We start from the raw sequence: 20,552 nt of genomic DNA, 5'->3' as shown, positions 1-20,552 counted from the left end.
AGGTATGGGCATTATGAATTTCTAGTTATGTCCTTTGGACTAACCAATGCTCCCGCAGCTTTTATGGACCTAATGAATAGGGTATTCAAGGATTTCCTTGATATTTATGTTATTGTATTTGTCGACAACATCCTTGTGTACTCTCAATCAAAAGAGGAGCATGAGCAAAATCTCCGGATGGTTCTACAGCGGCTTTGAGAACATAAATCGTATGCCAAATTCAAGAAGTGGGAGTTTTGGCTATCTCAAGTGTCTTTTCTGGGACACATTATCAGTAAAGATGGGATCAAGGTGGATTCAGGGAAGATTGAATCCGTCAGGGATTGGCCGAGACCGAAAATAGTTATAGAGGTTAGAAGTTTCTTAGACCTGGCTGGTCATTACCGTTGGTTTGTAGAGGGGTTCTCTAAGATTTCAACACCCATAACTGAGCTTACCAAAAAGAATCAGTGGTTTGTGTAGGCAGACAAGTGCAAAGCAAGCTTTCGGGAGCTGAAACAGAAATTAATCACAGCTCCAGTGTTAGCCTTAAATATGAATAAAGTTCAAGAAACCTTACATTGATTGCAGCGGAATTAAATGACTCCTTCCACTCAGATCTTCAACCCTTGTCTGTAGCAGAGTATCACCAAGATCTGAGCCTGATTCTCCTTCAATTTATTGGATTCTTCACAGTCTTACACACTATGATTGAGTACCAACTTGCTATGTGTGGGCATGTACTCTATCACTATAAGGGTTCAAAATATTGAAGAGAAAGAGAGAGAAGGATTCGAAATAGAGAGAAAAGAGAAGGCTCAAAATTTAACTGAAAGGCTTAAGTGCATCAACTGTCAGTTTTGAGTCCATCACTATCTATTTATAGGAATCCTTCTAGGTTTAGGTTTGAATTATTTGGCATTAAAATAATTATCAAATAAAATTGTCATTTAATATATTTATTAACCAGAATTAATAAAGTCTCTTAATTAATAAATAAACCTTAGGATATCTTTTCTTCACAATTAAGCCCTAGCTTAGGGAAAATTCATAAATAGGACATAGTCTAATTTTAGAATTATAATTGATTAATTAAAATTAATTAACTGAGTCTTACAAGCAGTATTGTCTCAACTAGTATGGGGACCATGGGCCTATATAACCGAGCTTCCAATAAGTAGATCTAAAATTTACCAAGTAAATTCTCTAACTTATTTATTCCTCCTTGCACCACTATAGATTTGGAATTGCACTCTCAATTGTATAGAACACTCTATATGTTCCACGATATATATATACGCTATGAAAATTTAACCATCGTTCTAATTCCAATAATCAAAGATCCTCTATAGATGATTTACACCGAGTAGGGACAAATTTACCGTTTCATCCCTCAATATATTTTATCCTTAAAACATTTAGCTTCCTATAAATGATATTTCAATAAAGTAATATAATCACTGAAATAAGAGCTCTTCTGTTTATCCCTATTAAGCCAAGCTCGAAGGAAATTATCATTTCACTTCTATGTCTAGATAGAAGCTATAGATTCCATATCTATTGATAACTCTAGAAATTAGAGTTATTTTTCACATTTTTTAAACTAAATTTGGCTTAATCCTTGTGTTTTTAATTAGTTTAATAAGTTTGTAATTATTTTTGAATTTATTAGCTTTATTTTATTTTTTATAAGTTTTTATGTGTTTTTATAATTATTTTGTTATAATATGATATGTGTTAAATAATTATAATATAATGTTAATTTTCTAATTTATTTCTCTTATTTTAAGGTGTGTTTGTGGATAAAATTTGGGATTAAATTGAAGAAACATTGAAGAAATGGGGTCAAAAAATACAATTCGCAAAATAAAAATCAGATCAGTCCAAAAGAGCCCCATTTTCGGTCATACTTTTGACCTAATCTGAGTTGTTCGTGCTCTGATCCAACAGTCCAGATGGGCGAGTGTAACTCACCCCAGGCAGGCGCAAGTGACACCTGGAAATCCTGCCCTCTCCACCTGCCAGCCTTCCTTCCACGCGGGTCCACTCCCGTCAGTGCCCAACCAACCAGACAACGCCACGCAACAGCTCCTCAGCCTCCTCTCCATCAAAGTCGCGCCAAGTGGCATCTGCAAAAGAAAAAGAAGAAAAAAAATGGTTGTTAATTGGAATTTCACCCATCCGAAAAGGGAAATTTTATTTACACCCCAAAAATTTCTAAAGACACCACATTTTAATAATTTTTATTTTATTTAAAATTAATATCTTTAATTATACTAAATTTTAACTTTTTTCTTCCAATTTATATTCTTAAAAAATATTCCTATCAAACAAAATTAAATTATATTTAAAATATTATGGCAAAAAAATTAAAATAAAAAATTATATAAATTTTTCTTAGAAAGAAAAAATATACATGAGTTAGAAAAAATTATGAAAATGAAATCAGAATAAGTATTGAAATTAACATAAAATAATGTGAAGAAAAAATTTTAAAAAAATATTAAGAGTACTTTTTAAAAATTATTTAAGTTTATATTTCTTTTAATAATGAGGTGTATTTATAAGTTTATGGGGTGCAAATAGAACTCCTCATCCGAAAATACACCAATAAAACCCCAAAAATTACACTTTTCTCCCACAATTTACATATAAATACCTATTTACTCTTCCCAATTTATTTCACCTAAACAAACATTCCTAATTTATTTTTACCCTATCTTTTCACTATTTTTCTATCCAAACAAACATTTATTTTTTCCAATACTCTTACACATACTTTATTTATCCATTCTCTTCCCAACACTAATTAAATTAATCAATTTATTTATTTTATTTTGATTAATTTAATCCTCTAATTTTGCCTATAAATATGGTGTTGGAAGACCATTTTAAAACACATCTCTACATCTCTTCATCTCTTCACCCCTAAACACTTTTCCATTCCACACTCTTCATATTTCTACCATTTCCTTCTTACTATTTTTTTCTATCATTTTTATATTTTGAAGAGCATGTCAAGTATGTTTCTATTTTGTAATTTTTTTTTTCAATCTAATTATGAGTTTCTAGTCTTTTTTTCAAGATTATTAAGATGATGAAGCAAAATGTAACTAGATAGTGTTTATTTTTGTATGTTGATTTCCCATTTATGCTACAAAGTTTATGAATTTTTCTTATTAAAAATGTGCATTTTTATCTTCAATATCATGTATTTTTGATTGTTAAAGCGTGTTTCCACTTAGTTCTTCATTATGCAAAAATATATTACTCTTTGATTAAATGTCTTTCATTAAATTATTTACATCTAATTCTTAGAACATAAGTATTATATTTTGCCTACACATAATTTCTTTGATTTTGTGTAGTTTCAGTAAATTATAACACATTTAATGCTTAGAATTATACATTGTATAAGTGAAATAAAATCTTATATTTTTAAAAATTACTTGTGCTTAAATAGAAATATATTTTAGAAAATATAGTGTGATTTATTTCAATTATATATAAAATTTGTGAATCAATGTACTTATAAATATTATTGAACTTGCATTTTGTGGATTCTAATATCTTAATAATCTTATTTTACACATCTTATTTGAAAATCATTTTCATACTCACTCATCTTTAATCTTAAGTCTTTTAGTTACTTGTCTTTTATTTTATTTTACTCAATCAAAATCTCATCAAATATTTGGAACTAGGTTAGAATATTCTCATTTTGTTTGAAATAGTTTCTTTTGATGTTAGTCAACTCCCATGGGTTCAACCTTGCACTTACATGAACATTATATTCTGAAACGATTCGTACACTTACGAGTATAAATATTAAAACACTCACTTTTGGGTACAACATCTATGTTTAGCACTCCTACTCAATTGTACTATCATGTTCTCAAGTTGTACGTGTGACTCGAACCAAATGGTAGGCTTTGACTAACAACTTAAAGAACACAAATAACACTCTTGAGATCGAACCTAACCATGTCAGGATTAAAATCATTTGATCTAAGATCAACTAGTGATATTGACTTAGAAAGATACAACGGTAAGATTATAATATCTTTACCAAGATCAATATCGGTCCTAGTCCAATCTATATTCCATACATCATGATACTAGCATACTTTGTCAATGTTCTGGAAAGAACATAACACTTATCCAAGGTGTAAGTAAGCTTTATCGCTGACTATCACATCAGAGTAAATTCAGTGCACTGATGAATCATGGGACATTATCTTTTGAAGCATATAATCACAATTACCTTCCACTGTGTTGACATCACTGTAATTGTCAATAACTATATGTTCTGGACTTAAACAACAATTATACATTAAACCATAAACATGAAAACTACATGTAAACATAAATGACTTCTAATCTTCTATTGATAACAAATCAATTTATATTGAAATGAATTTTATTTAGGGCACAAAATCCCAACAGAATTTACATGTTCCCAGCAGGGCTGAGCATGGGTTGGGTTGGCCGGGTTGAGGCTATTTTAATGACCCAACCCAATAGCATCGGCCCAGAAAATTTCAACCCAATGACATCCTGAATTTTTTCTAACCCAACCCATTTTTTCCTTTTATGGGTTGGGTTGGGTTGGGTTGGGTTGGGTTACAACCCTTATGTCATATAAAAAAAAATCAGGTTTTCATAAAAGTTCAAACATAAACATAAGCATCCAAAGTTAAAGAATTACAATCATCTAAAGTCTTAAAACATCCAAAGTCTTAAAACATTAAAATTACAATCATCCAAAGTCTTAAAACATTAAAATTACAATCATCCAAAGTCTTAAAACGCTAAAATGATCCATAGCAAACTTGAACAAAATAAAATAAGTTCTCAATTCTCATGTAGGCCTCAATCGACAATGTCAATAATACTCTTTGGTTTTGGTGATGTAGCCTTGAGGTCAACTTTATTTTCTACAATAATAAAAAATAAAATCAATCAAATTATTATAAATATACAAACATAATAAAACAAAGACCATATTCAATTTTTGTCAAGAAAATTACCTTGTTCAAGAAAATCATAAGCTTGAATTTCATCCAAATACTCCATCATTTGAATCCCCTCATGATTTCCTTTCATCCAATTTTGAGTGCAAACTAATGCCTCCACCATTTTAGGGCTCAAAGAACTCCTAAAAGAGTCTAAAATGCGTCCACTAGTACTAAATGCAGATTCAGAGGCCACAGTTGACACAGGAATAGCAAGTATATCTTTAGCAATTAATGACATAATTTTATACCTACTAGAGTTATCCTTCCACCAAAGTAGAATGTCAAATGAGGGGGTCAATGGGTTGACAGGATCATCAAGCAAATATCGCTCCACATCGTTCATTTGGTCATCCACAACCATCTGTCGTTGCTGTAAGTAATTTGCCAATAGTCTACTCCTATTGGATTCTTTGAGATCACAAGTTGGTACTAGTGAATCACTTTTGGAAACCTACACATATAGCAAACAAGAAATTCCATCAGCAAACAAAATTAAATAAAAATCACTCAAAGTAAATAAAAAAACAGCAACTAACCTTATCATCTTTATTCCCATTCATCGCATTATAGGAAGTGAACAAACGTTGAAGGACTTGTTCCACCTTAACAACGATCTTAGCAACAATTTCAACTTCGTAAATGGTCTCAAACAAATATTTCAAATACTTTAACTTGTACCTTGGATCAACCACAATAGCCAAAAATAAAAAAAGGATTGATATTTTCAGCATTGCCCCAATATTTGTCATACTTCCTTCTCATATTGACAGCCATGGTAGATAGCAAAGGGTCACTACTACCACACAAATCTCCCAATTGAGTGGGTATCTCACATATCTCATGATAAAAGTTGTTAGAAGTTACATGTAATGAACCACTAAACTTTAAAGTAACTTCATAGAAAGTTTTAAGAAATTTGACAAATACCGTAGCACACTCCCAATCACTAGAAGTAGGTGGTCCAACCCTCTTTTTTCCATTTACTTGTTCCATGAAGTAACTCACAAACTTCTCATCATCATCTTCATACCTTGCAAAAGCTTTTTCAAACTTTAAGGCAACCTCTAACATCATGTAAGTCGAGTTCCATCTTGTAGGAACATCTAAAATTAACCACCCCTTGTATAAAAAGAAAATAAATCAGCAAATAAAAATAATACTAAAATTACTCATAATAATAAAAGAAAATCAGCAAATAAAAATAATACTAAAATTACTCATAATAAAAAAAAAATCAGCAAATAAAAATAATACTAAAATTACTCATAATAAAAAAAAAATCAGCAACTAACCTTGTAATCAATTCTTACTGTTTCCGCAGTCACTTTGAACTTTTGCAACCTTGCCGGAGATGACCGAATATATCTTACACAGTTACGAATGGCAGCAATGGAGTCATGCATGTCTTTCAAGCCTTCATTCACAATTAAATTTATTATGTGAGCACCACACCTGAAATGCATGAACTCGCCTTCAAGAAGAGATCCATTCCATGCATTTACCCTCCTCTTCAAAAAGGCAATAGCCACATCATTCCCTGATGTGTTATCAACAGTCACAGAAAAAACCCTTTCTATTCCCCAACCGAGCAAACAAGCTTCCATCACCTTACCAATTGTCTCACCCTTATGATTAGGTATTTGACAAAAATTTATGATTCTTTTTTGCAAACTCCAATCACTGTCAATATAGTGTGCAGTGAGACACATGTAAGACATTTGAGTAGAGGATGTCCAACAATCTGTGGTTAAAGATACTCTTTGTCCATCCTTAGTTAGCTCCATCTTTAGTTTCATTCTTTCCTCACAAAACATTTTGTGTATGTCCCTAGTAACCGTAAATCTACTAGGGAGTTGAAACTTAGGTTGCAACTCTTGAATAAGTTCCTTAAAGCCTTCACCATCTACAACACTAAAGGCTTGCTCATCCTTCACCACAAACTTAGCTAAAGCTTTCCGACATCTCTCCTTGTTGAAAGTGACCGCCAACAAATTTGATCCACTACTACCATCACCACCACTTTGAAAGCTAAGTATTTTTTGTTTCTTATCCGAGACCCTATGTGGATACTTCTTACATTGGTTATTCAAATGAGTCCACAAACTAGTTGTACCAACTCTCCTACTATCACAAGCATAATTTTTTCCACAATAGTTACAAGTGCATCTAGGGTCTTTTGGATTTCCATTTGGGACTTTAGTGAAGTGATCCCAAACGGTAGAAGTTCTAGAAGGCTTTTTCTTATTTGAGAGTTGTTCATCATTGTCTTCCTTTTTAGGTGACTTAAGTTCAATAGGAGTGGTAGTATTTGGGGTAGGATTTTGGGTGGTGTTTGGGGTAGTGATTGGAGTGGTAATACTAGTTGGGGGGATAGGATTTGAGGTGGTGTTTAGAGTAGGACTTTGGGTAGTATTCAAGGTAGTGTTTGGATCATGCAATTCACCTAATTGAGAAGAAGTTGGTACAATAAACTTATCCATCATGGCTGCCAAAAAAAATTATATATACAATTAAGCAACATATTAAAAAAATAACACAAAATCACTAGCAAAAAAAATAATACTTCATTTCATACATAAAAAATAAAATTATTTCTAAGATAAACATGGAAAATAAATACTTAATTTATGCAAAATTTGATTTGGAAAAACTAACGAACAAAAAAAATCCAAACTAATTTGATATATTTATTTGCCACACTAATTTAATATATTTATTTGCCAATATAATATAGTGACTTAAAATTATCATACCCAACACTTGAAATTAGACTTTCATATTTACTAAAACACACCATTGATTTTGAAATTAGTATTAATATAGCTACTATTTATTTCTAAAAAGAATGCATATAATGGTAGCTTGTATATCTTCTAATGATTTATCTTTATACCACAATTTCAACAGTGTCTCTAGCCCACAATTTAAATTAACAAGTTAGATAGAATATGTGAGAAATTAACAGTGTCTTTTCGGTTTTGCAGCCTCCTAAAACCCCATTTAATTTCAATGCATCCTATAAAAAATTCAATTATGTTTAACACTTAACAGAGTTTAAAATCTAATATTCCACAGTAGCTATCCTCATTATTTAAAGCAACATATCTAGTTTTAACAAAAGCTTTCTTTTAGTAAATATTTTTTTTTTATTACAAACAAACAACACAAACAACAAATCATATTGTACCAGCAAAAAAAATGAGATGTTGAGAATATGTTGTAGACCTTCGGCTTCAACTGAGCTCAGTGAGCAGTGAGCTTTAACACGCCTCCGGGCTCCAGCGGTAGTGACGAAGAACTGAGTAACAATCTGAAGAGTGAAGATGAACTGAGATTTTTCCACCAAGCCAAAATAAAAAGAAGAAAAGCAAAAAAAAAAAAAAAGGTCAGATATTGATCATATTATTTCCTCTAAGTTTTTACTTCCATTAAGAAAAAAAAGCAAAGAGCTTACCAAAACTCCAATCATATTATTGGCAGCCATTGGAAGTTCCATAAAAGAAAAAAGAAAAAAAAATGTAAAAACTTACATGAACACTGTTGGGACGTTGGGGCTGAGACCTGGGAGTGATTGGAGTTTGCACGCACGGCACGGTTGGGACGTTGGGGCTGAGACCTGGGAGTGGGAGGCTGGGACGACTAGGCTGGGTGGCAATTTGCTTGCTGCTCTGTTAGGGTTTCAACATAGGTGCGACTGCTAGGGTTGGGACAAAGGAGAAGAAGAGGTAAATGGTATGGTATTAGACTATTAGGGTAAATGGTTTTTGACTTTGTCTGATTGTTAAAAACTTAAAAAAAATAAAATAATTATTAATTTTTTTTTTATACATCACATTGGGCTGGGCCGGCCCGGGTTGGGTTCAACGGTTTAGAAAAATGCCAACCTGTTATCAACCCAATAGTAATGGGTTGTAAGCTTTTCAACCCAACACATATTCGGCCCACTAAAAGAGAGCATGCTCGGCCCATTTTCGGGTTGGGTTGGCCGATTTGGTCGGCCCATCGGGCTAAATGCTCACCCCTACCCAGCATTATGGCAATAAAGAATTCTCTTCCATACTGTTTTCCCGAAGCCTAGATAGCTCGCTAATCAGACTATTTGATTGCCCTTACTGCATAACTTATCACACATTTAGTCCACATCTTCTAACCATTTAAAACTCAGACGGATATCAATATCAATATGAATGTACCATACACATATTCTTATCAAAATTATCACTATGCTACTTTTCCCAACATACTTTATAATAGCCTAGGTAGGTAATCCAATAGAAAATAATATAAATACTTACTATACTATGAGTTGACCTGTCCTCGCAGCAAATGTACATATTCGACCAGTCTTTAGGACCTTTAAAACCATGGCTGCTCTGATACCAAGTTGTAATGCCTTAATTTATAAGGACACTACGTGTGTGATTTTATAAACTAATTTAATACTAATAGAATAATTAATTATTAAAAACAGTGATAATATTAAAAAATTGACAAAAAAAACACTAAAAACGGACATTATAACGACATAAAAAGTGTGTTCCGGAGATCCTAGTTATAAAAAGTTTTGCTAAAGAAATATATACGATAACCATTTAAATAAAAGAATCAAAATACACAGCAGATAAAGCCAGCTCAGAACAATTCCTGGCAACTCGGCACGCAAGCCGGTGAGGTAAATATGTATATTGCTGGAGAAGACTGTCACCTCATGGTTGATCTAGCTTTTCTTTGCCTGTACCTGCACCATATAGCACCCATGAGTCACAAGGACTCAGCAAGAAAAGTAATAATAACAATCATGTAGTTTATTTTTTGAATATTGTCATTTATACATAATAAGAATCAAACCATCACACATTGTTTATAAGATGAAATCAAAATCACTGCTAGCATCTGCCATGAATAAACATCAGTATACAGATATTTGATAATACAAAATCATTATACCAATAATAGAATTCATATTCATTTAATCATATAAATAATATATATGTTACCTCATAAAGTAACCATCTTCATATCACGTTGTCTAATCAAGCAAGTCGATGCTTTAATCTGATAATCCTGTATTGCATTGCCCAATCAGGCAAGCCCGTGCCATAGGCTAGCACCCATATATCGCATAACTGCATCACCTAATCAGGTGAGCATGTGCTAAAAACCTGCACCCATATAGCATATAATTGCATCACCTAATCAGGTGAGCCAGTCCATAATCTGGCACCAATATATCGCATCGTCTAATTAGACAAGCCCATACCTATGCCCGGTACTTATCATATGTCACTGATGCCTGTACCTATGCCCAATATGTCACTAGGAAAATTGCATCACCTAATCAGGTAAGCTCGTACCTACGCTCGGTACTCATCATATATCACTGACGCCCGTACTTACACCCAGTACATCATAAGGAGAATCGCATCACCTAATCAGGTGAGCTCGTACCTACGCTCGGTACTTATCATATATCACTGATCCATGTACCTACGCTCGATACGTTGCCAAGAAAATCGCATCACCTAATCAGGTGAGCCTATACCTACGCACGGTACTCATCATATACCACTGACGCCCGTACCTACACCGGGTACGTCGCTAGGTATATTGCATCACCTAATCAAGTGAGCCCATATATGACATGCATAATATCATCACATTATCAATACTCAACCAATCATTCTTTTCATTATATAACAATATTAACTATATCTCAGTATCAATTAATTCATAACAATACTAATTATATTACATACAACGTACTATGCAGTATAATATACTTTTTTACCTTTAATCCAAGTTCATCCATGTTGGTCAACCCAAGTGGAGAACTATCCCCGATGATCTTGACCCTATGCCACAACAACGGTAAACCAATAAGTGTTTATCCCAAAACACTGCTTAATATTTGCATAAGACAATCTAGGATTTTCTATCGAACCCCGTAATATAAATACACAAAAATAAAGCTTATATTTTCGCTCTAAAACATACACCATATTGTAGAGCTCGTCCCAAGCTTCAAAACAGTATACAAAACGTCCAAAATGAACACCTGAGTCAAAAGTTATGACAAAAATATAATTTATGATCTCCTATGAAATTCTTAAAACTATGAAACACGAAAATCTCAATTTTTCCACTCACCGAAACACCACCAAAACTTATCCAAATCACTCCAAACTTCACAGGGCACATATATACCATAAATATTACCATCCTTATGTAACAGTAATTAAAATTGAGCCCTTAAATGAAAAACGTCATTAACGTTAGGACTAAGCTTTAAAAAGTTCTAAACTCGATTTCTAACTCAAAATCACCTCAGTTTCAGCAAGAAAATATTGAAACTAGTCCCATGACTACCCGAGACCAATCCTATAAGGTCAGAACCTTCCTAACTATTCTAATTCATAAAACCCCTATACGAAACTAATTATTTTTTAAACTTAAAACGAAATTAAACCATACTTTAAGCTCTCCCTCTTCAAGGATTTGTTATCCTACTACTACCGGGGCTTAGATTGCTAGGTTTCGGGTTGAAAATTGAAGAAAATAAATTTAGAGGGAGAAAGTTTTATTGAAGGAGGGAGAACGAGAATTTCGTTCTTCGTTATTTACTGTAACTTATAATATATATTAACGATAACTTTATATACATAATTTAATATTATGATAATAATATATTAATAATAATAATAATAATAATAAAAAAATTTATTATTAATAGTTATCTTATTATTTCTTAGTCACTAAAAAATCTTTATTTCTAGGGTATTTGGCCAATTTTGAGTACCCTGAAATACCTTGGTATTTCTAAAATCAACTTATTCTAATAATCCCATCAATATTTCTAACTAAAATTATTGTGATATTTTTGGCCTCCAATCGGGTCTTTAGGGTTACCGAACATGAAAATATTTTTATTTCACAAATAACTCATATTATATCTAAGTATTTCAAATAAATCTCCGTGATGAACAAATTACACTTATTTATCCACTTATCGAGGCTTCAAGGTCGTCGAACCTAAAAATATTTTCATTCCATATATAGCTCATATCACATTCACACATGCTATATAAATCTCCATAATTTATAAATTACGCTTATTTACTCACTTATTGTAAAAATTTAAATTTTATACATAAATAGATTAGTAGGATTATGATTCCACTTATTACCTTATTAACCCATAATATAAATATAAACCCTAATTATCTACCATTAGGCTTATTAGGATATTACAGTTGGGTAGATGACTTGACCTTCTTGTTGGTGAGCTATACTGCCATGTGATGTTGATATCTGCCACGTAGACATGCCACGATAGGTGGGCAAAAATTGAGATAACAATGACAAAATTGAAACCTTGTAGGACCCAGTAGGGTTCGACCAACAAGGTTAAATTAAAACCATTATTTTATCTCTTTCAATTCTATTTTAATTCTAAACCTAACCCTAGAAGCTATCCTATAAATAGAATAAGATGGCTTTTATTTTCAATTGATTATCAGACTACTTTATCAAACAATTAGAAAATAAAGAGAGAGCCTCCATTCTATTTTTGAAATCTTCCTCTTCTTCTTCCTCTATTATTTTCGAACTCTATAGTGAATTGAGGAGTTGCCCACACAATTCAAGTCAGTACTCAAGATAGTGTGAAAGATTGTGTAGAAATATGCCAACTGAAGAAGATCGAGGTTCAGATCTTGATCATACTCTACGATAGAAAGGATCAAGGGTTAGAGATTTGAATAGAAGGAGACATTATATTTTGCTGCCACGAATGTAAGATTTTCTATAATTGTATATGTGTTTATTTCATTATTTTAAGAAATTCATATTTAGGATGGTAGATTATAATTTATAATCAAACATACATGTTAGTAAATTTAGATCCTGGTAAAATAAGTTCTAACATCTTATACATTTTAACCCTAAATCATGCAAAAATACAATGAATATAAATGAAAAAGGGAGGGAATAAAATCTTACCTTTGAGATTGTCATGGTGGGTTGTCATGCATGGGTCGTGGCTGCAGTGGTGGGTTGTCATGGGTCGGAGAAGTCGTGGTGGGTTGTTGTGGGTCGTGGGTTGTGGCCGCAGTGGTGGGTGGCGTGGGTCGTGGCTGCGGTGGTGGGTTGTCGTGGGGTCCTGGGTCTGTTCGAGAGCGATAAAGACAAGAGAGGAAGAGAGAGGCGGGTGTTGAGAATTGGGAGGGGTAGTTTTGGGTTTAATGAAAAATTAACATATTCTACAAATTTTGTTACACTTAGGTTTAGGGTTAAAATTTTGGCCCAATAAATTCATAATAAATTAAATTTCCCTAATCAAAACAACTTTTTTCTAAAAGTTGGGTTGTACTAGCTTTAGCTTCTCCATAAATTCTCCAATAAACTATTTTTTAACTACTTACCAAATACCTTTTTATTACAACTTTTAAAAAAATAACTTTTAGCTTTTCCAAAAACTGTCAAATGAGGATTTCCCCCTAAAATTTTGACATGTACCAAATTATGATCCTGCATTTTTCAAGCTGTTAAATTTTTTTTCCTAAACTATTAATACTGTTAGATTCAAGAACTTCCGTCTAATTTTGTTTAAATTTATTAACGGGCACCTGACATGGACAAAAGTTTTGGGGCATGATTTTGTACATATTAAAATTTAGAGACACAATTTAGTAGATATTAAAATTTGGTCGGCATGATTTAGTACATGGATAATCATTACATTAAGCACCCATTAATAAATTTAAACAAAATGGGACAGAAATTCCTAAATATAACAATCTCAATTGGAAAGAATTTTTAACAACGTAAAAAATTAATGGGCATCCATGCAAAAGCTTTTGGGAAAAAAATCCTAGTTAGCTTAAAAGATATAAAATTTTCCAAATTTTCATTCTAAATTGGCGGCTATGCTTCTTTGTAGGGGTGTATATCGGTCAATTTTATCGGGTTATAGTGTATTTTTACCAACCCAATATAAATATCAGGTTGCAAATATCTAATTGTAACCTGTCTAATAAAAAAATAAAAAAAATGTAACTCGCCCAATAATTTTTATCGGTTTGGTCCGGTTAACCCGTTTAAATTGATCTTTATTTTTTATTTTTTTTTCATTGTTGTTAGTTTTTGGTGTTCAAACACTTGATTTGAAAAAAAAAATAAATGTATAGTATATGTCTTTCAAAATTAAAATAGTTATAGTTTAAGTTAATGTTAAAAAATAAATATGAATTGAATAAATATTAAAGTATTAAACAAAATTTTTCAAAAAAATAGAATAAAAAAAAATATACTCAGTTGTAAATTCTAAATTTCAACTTCAATATTCAAATACAATCACTATAAATTCTAAATTTCAAGATAAACACTATAAAATACAAACTTTAAATGTAAAATAGTTTAACTATTAAACGTAATTTATATATTAGGTTATAAATAATTTTAGTAAAAAAATATATAAATCAGTTTATTTGGGTTATTTGGGGTAGAATAATATTCAATCCGCCTAATATATTTATTGGACGATTTGAATTTTTTGTAAAGTTATCCGAATTGTATGTTTTATCAGTTTATTCAGTTTGATTTGAACGATTTATTCGGGTTGAACGGTTTGTTAATTTTTTTGAACAACCCTACTTCTTTATATATTATTTGAGTATTTTTTTTTTTTTTTTGACAAAAGTTGTGTTTTTATATACAAAGCTTTTATTTATTTATGTATAAATTTATTAAAAAGATGATGATCCCCAAAATTAGCACAAAGTTTGAGTACATTAAAAATAATAATGTAGAAAATTAGAAATGGCTACGTTACTCTTTCTTTTATTTTTTTTTTTAATATATATATATATATAAGAGTATCTTTAATTATGTTTTTTAAACATACTCTTTAATTAAAATAGGAAATAGAAAAATGAGTTCTTCTAATCATACAAAAATAACTCTCTATGATAAAAAATAGATAAGAACTCGAGTATTGCTATTTAATTACACCTATAATAATATAATAATATGGAGAGTGATAACTGATAAGTACAGAAAATACCATTTAACAATTCTCATAGGAGCTCTCTACATAGAGGAAACTTTCTATTTTTTTAAAAACATTTTTTAATAATATTTTAATTAAAAATAATATTATTTTACAAAATTAATTTATATTTATCAAACTTAAATTATAAAATATTATTAAAATAATTAAATATGAATTAAAGTAGCGAGCAATATACATTACTAAAGAAAAAAAAAATTAATAATGCTAGGGCTTTTCAATACAATTATATATAGGAAAATCGGAAGAGCTGTTCAGAAAGTCAAAATAAATAAAATGAAAGAAATGAAAAAGGTTATACCTAAAATCTGATCTAACGGCCGAGATGAGTTTAAGACGAATTATATATAGATATGTACGAGAGTAAAAAAAGAAAAAAGAAAAAAAAGAATTTTCATTAAAAAAATAAAAAAAAAATTGGCATTCCACACACTCTCTCTACCATTTGTTTCTCTCTCTAAAGGAATGGAACCCAATGAAAACCAACTCAGCTACTTCCAGCACCTCCACCACCACCACCAACACCAACAGCAGCAACAACAACAACAACAGAGCCCCAGCTCCGGCGCCGGCCCTGCGGCCGCCGCATCTCCGACCAACGGCCTTTTGCCCAATACCCACTCGGGCGGCGGCGATGGGACCCACATGGTCTACCCGTCTCACTCCGTCCCCTCCGCTGTGACGTCGCCGCTGGAGCCGGCCAAGCGGAAGAGAGGCCGACCCAGGAAGTATGGCACTCCCGAACAAGCCTTGGCTGCCAAGAAGGCCGCTACGACGTCGTCTCACTCGTCTTCCAAGGAGAGGAAGGACCAAGCCGCCGCTTCCTCGCCTTCCTATTCCGCCTCGTCTAAGAAATCCCAGTTCGGTGCTCTTGGTGGGTTTCTCTATTTTCGCAAAATTTGGCTGATTTATGGTTCGAAATTGAGTATTTCGATACTGTGTTTGTTTGTTTTTTTTTTTTTTGTTGTATCCTTAATTGCATGGAGTTTGTTTCTTTTTTTGGTGCATTGTCTTCGCCCCCTTCGGTATTTGGCCTTTTTTTCTCGCAACATTGTGTGGATTTTCTTTGTTCATTTAGGTGGGTATTTGAGAATTTTCAACTTTTGTTTTCCCTTGTTGAACTTCTTATGTTCTCGAGAGTTTGGTGGTGGTGTTCCCAATTTCTGGAATATAAGTATTGGTTTTTGGTGCAATCTTTTACTGCTGTGCTAATCAACCCCTAAACCTATTCCAATTCCAATGTAATAGGTTTTTGCATGTGAATGTATGTTGTGTTGAGGTAGGCAGTCTAAGATTTTTCAGTACTGTGTTTTGGTATTAAATAATGATTACTTAAATAGTTTGAATTACAGCCCATGTTACTTGTATGAAACGTTTTATATGAGGAACATTTTTCTGCTTTGAAATGGATTTTCAACGCTGTCTTCTTTTTCTATACTGTGTGAAATATTAATTTTCTAATAAAAACTTGTCTGGAATATTCTTTAGACTATTAAAGATTGACTCGGTTGTTTTATTTTACTTAGGTAACACTCTTACAGATCTATAAATAATTATCTTTTTTGGAGGCTAAGATGCTATTTTTGTTTGACTTAACTTCTAAAACGAGAAAAATGTCAGATAACTCACATAGAAAAAAGTTCATACAAGTAAGAATTTTTTTAGTGAATTGTTAAATTGCTTCTACACTTAACATATAGATTCAAAACCTCGTCTACTTCTAGTTTATATGTCGAAACATTAATTGATAACACAACTTATTTGATATAAGATTTTTTTCCCCTTTTTTATAATTTTTGAATCCTCGTTCTTTTATCAGCTTACCAGATTTATTCTCCTATTTTTTTTTTTCTTTGATGCAGGCAATGCAGGACAAGGTTTTACTCCACATGTTATCAACGTAGCTGCTGGCGAGGTATGCTTGCATCCAGCCATTATGGATTCTATAATGTTCATTTTAGATGTTTGACAGTTACATGAAACAAAAAAGATATACATCATGTTTTTTTTATTGCTGAACTTTTTTAAGCAAAATAGTGAAACGTAACCTTTAGTGGCAGTCTTTTAGAGTTATAAATTCTTAAATTATTATATCATTAAGAATATCTATCACGTGTTGGGGTCTGAATGATCCAATGATAAACCAAATTTCAAGACTCTGGAAAAGGAAACAGATTAGAACATGTAGATGTTCATGGTTTTTACATCTTTATTTTTAACACCAGGTTTCAAACTCGCTGAAACCTTTCAGATAAATATGTTATATGTATTTGTCACCAGGCATGCTTTTGTTCTTTTTCATGTAATTGTGCAATTAAAACCATTTCATTTAGTTCTTATTCATCTACACTTGTATGTACATAACTACAGTTGTATGTACATAACTTTTCTGTGGATTATCTCTGAAGGTGAAGCTGATTTCAGTTAACAACTTTTGCATGAGTTCTTTAATTATTGACATTTGTTTTAATGTTACAAATTTCGACATTTTCATGTGAACTTTTTGCTCCAGGACTGCCTATTTCTTATCTGGTAACTTGTAGTAGATTTTTGGTTAGTTGATAATGAAGACTAACTTTGTAGTTTTGGTTACTTAACTGCACTTGTTTTTTTAACCCCAAAATTGGCTTCGGTGTAAATAGCATTGCTGCTAGCATTTCTAGTTTAAGAATTCGACATTGCGGAGAATATACAGAATTTATTGGTTTGCCTAGTCATTAAAGACAAGTACAATAATTATTTTATTTCTTCTTTCACTAAATCCCCTTAGAGAGATGACAGTATTTTTTGTGAAAAACCTAAATGGCTTGTTCAGATGTTGTTTCTCTTCGGGCTCGTTTGGTACGTTGTATTAGGTCGTATTGTCTTGTGTTGTATTATATCGAACTAGATTATATATTATATTTTTATATAATACTATGTTAAATTTTAATTTATACTAAAATATTATCTATTTAAATTTTCATAAAAGTCAAAACCACATATAGTTTTACATAAAAATATTACATGAAATGCAATTTAATATAATACTATACAATACAATGTAATATTGCGTACCAAACGAGTTTTTCTTGTATTGTGTTATCTTTATCTGTTAACCCACTCACCTGTATTGTGTTATCTTTATCTGTTAACCCGCTCACCTGATAGTTGGATGCATTTAGTAGGATGTGGGCCAGAAAATTATGATGTTCATGCAACAGAGCAAGCGTGAAATATGTATTCTCTCTGCGTCCGGCACAATTTCAAATGCATCCCTTCGCCAGCCAGCTACTTCCGGAGGCAGCATTACATATGAGGTGAATTATACAAATATTTTTGTTAAAATGATCAGTACAAGTGAAGTATAGCTATCAATTTGAATGCCCCTCTTTTATCATAGCATAACAAGTCTCAATGAGAATGAATTTGGCAAATATTTCCTCTATCTGGGAAAAAATGGAGAAATTTGATAATGTTATCAATGCTGGTTAGCTAAGAGCAGAGGATTGCAGCTAATGTTCACCATGTTAACATAATAATTTCATGCTGTAAAATTAGGGACGGTTTGACATTATTTCTTTCTCCGGGTCTTATGTACGTACCGAGCTTGGAGGCAGGAGTGGTGGATTCAGTGTGTGTCTATCCAGTACAGATGGACAAATCATTGGAGGCGGAGTTGGAGGACCACTTAAGGCTGCAGGGCCCGTACAGGTACCTTTTTAATTTTTTTTCCTTAGTTGGAGTAGATAATGGTTATATTATTGTAATTATCACAAAATGATAACAAAGTTAGATATTAGGCACATTATGTAGGGCTCAAGTGGGACATGAAGTATTAGATTATTCTATGTTCTTCTTGCATGTGTGTGTGTGTTGTAAGAGAAAGAAGATAAAGATAAAGATATAGATATGCTTTCGAGTGTTGTTTCAATGCCCCAAAAGTGTTTGTTTACATTGTGAACAGGATTTGGATATTGAAAAGTAACAGTAACCAAAAAATAAGTGCAAGTTTCTGTTCCTTCTTTTTATCTTGGGTGTCAATGTTACAGTTTTTGAATATGTGTTACAGGTTATTGTGGGTACATTTTTGATTGATAGCAAGAAGGATGTCAGTGGTGGTGTGAAAGGTGATGCATCTACTATGAAGTTGCCATCACCAGTTGGTGTGACGTCTCCCTCTAATGTAGGCTTCCGCTCACCTGTTGACCCTAGTGGAAGAAATCCAGTCAGGGGAAATGATGATCAGCAAGCAATTGGGGGTAGTCATTTCATGCTTCACCGGGGCATGCATGTGACATCTTCAAGGCCCACAGAGTGGAGAGCTGGTCCGGATGCTCGAAGTACTGCTGGTTATGAATTGACAGGTAACAACAGACCAATAAAGGGTCATTTTTCGTTTTTCACAAAAAAAAAAAAAAAAACAGAACAAACTTTGGTATGTTAGACACTCTGTTAAAATCACTTACCTCGATTGGTAAAACAAACATTGGTTTGGTTGTGACTTGACTTACACACGTGACCAGTAAGAGAGAATCTGAAATGACTTATTTGTTTACTTTGCAGGCAGAGGTGGTCTTGCAGCACATCAATCTCCAGAAAATGGGGACTATGATCAAATTCCTGATTAAGCATTTTCCTTGGGAATTTAAAAGCAATGAATGTTTTGTCGTAGAAAGATGTATAATATTTTACCAGCACTCTTTTGTTAGGCAATGCTGTTAATAGTTTGCACCATACATTAGAGAGGGAGAGAGAAAGAGAATCATCACACCCTGAAGAGTCCTTAAATTATTTTCCCTTTGCTCCTTTTTTTGTTTTTTTTCATCAAGGTGTTTACTTTCTTTCTTTCTTCTATCTTGTTTTGACTACTGGGCTTCTGGGCAATTCCTGTTTATACTAGGGATAAATAAAGTAGTTCCTCAAAGCTTTTTGGAATTACAACTTCACATTACTTTCAAGTTATATGCAGTCACCAATTTTGAAGTGAAAGAGGTGAAAGTGGCACCCTTTTTTGGCTGGACTACTTGGTTGATTGAGCTCTGTTGTGAAGAAATTAACACACGAAAGTTTGGTGCTCATTTGAGCATCATTATTAGTGGATATCTTATTGGAAAAGCGACTAATGAGAAAGTTTGACACACGAAAGTTTGGTGCTTGTTTGGTAAATGTGATGAACTAGCATATGCAAACAAACAAAAAGTTACAACCTTTGTTATTAATGAAGTCTTGCATACCACTTGTTATTCCCTTTATTTTATCTTTTTGGGGGCCTACTTTCTTTATTTGTGCCACAAACGGTTTTGTTCTAGATGTGGATTGTTCAACAGTCAAGTGGAGATAGTCGCTTACATACTCAAAATCAAGCCCAAATAATTGACTAAATACATAGGTATCGGTCATGGAAAATATTAGTTCCTCTTAATAAACCCAACCATTTTAAAGATCACATGCACATTCATCTACTACAATAAAGTGGATAAACACTTAGTAAAGAGAAAGGCAGTCCT

The 20,552-nt window shown here is 32.5% G+C and overlaps 1 protein-coding gene across 1 annotated transcript; it reads left to right on the top strand.

Moving 5' to 3' along the window:
* Window positions 1-15,326: 15,326 nt before the first annotated feature.
* LOC115719206 (AT-hook motif nuclear-localized protein 14) lies at window positions 15,327-19,980 on the top strand. The gene is made up of 6 exons (XM_030648159.2): window positions 15,327-15,937; window positions 16,926-16,978; window positions 18,231-18,362; window positions 18,604-18,756; window positions 19,115-19,409; window positions 19,609-19,980. The coding sequence occupies exons 1-6, from the start codon at window positions 15,529-15,531 to the stop codon at window positions 19,671-19,673; spliced, it is 1,107 nt and encodes a 368-aa protein (XP_030504019.1). The 5' UTR covers window positions 15,327-15,528; the 3' UTR covers window positions 19,674-19,980.
* Window positions 19,981-20,552: the final 572 nt, after the last annotated feature.

The sequence above is a fragment of the Cannabis sativa genome, chromosome 2 (genome assembly GCF_029168945.1).
Source record: "Cannabis sativa cultivar Pink pepper isolate KNU-18-1 chromosome 2, ASM2916894v1, whole genome shotgun sequence".
In the NCBI taxonomy this organism is placed as follows: Eukaryota; Viridiplantae; Streptophyta; class Magnoliopsida; order Rosales; family Cannabaceae; genus Cannabis; species Cannabis sativa.
Note: the sequence above shows the minus strand (reverse complement) of the source record. Positions and strands in the feature narration are given on the sequence as shown.

Excerpts from the sequence above, each read along its gene's own strand:
- LOC115719206 (XM_030648159.2), top strand. The coding sequence starts at position 15,529 with ATGGAACCCAATGAAAACCAACTCAGCTACTTCCAGCACCTCCACCAC. Across the intron at positions 16,979-18,230 it reads TCAACGTAGCTGCTGGCGAG|GATGTGGGCCAGAAAATTAT; the intron begins GTATGCTTGCAT and ends TGCATTTAGTAG. Across the intron at positions 19,410-19,608 it reads TGCTGGTTATGAATTGACAG|GCAGAGGTGGTCTTGCAGCA; the intron begins GTAACAACAGAC and ends TTTACTTTGCAG.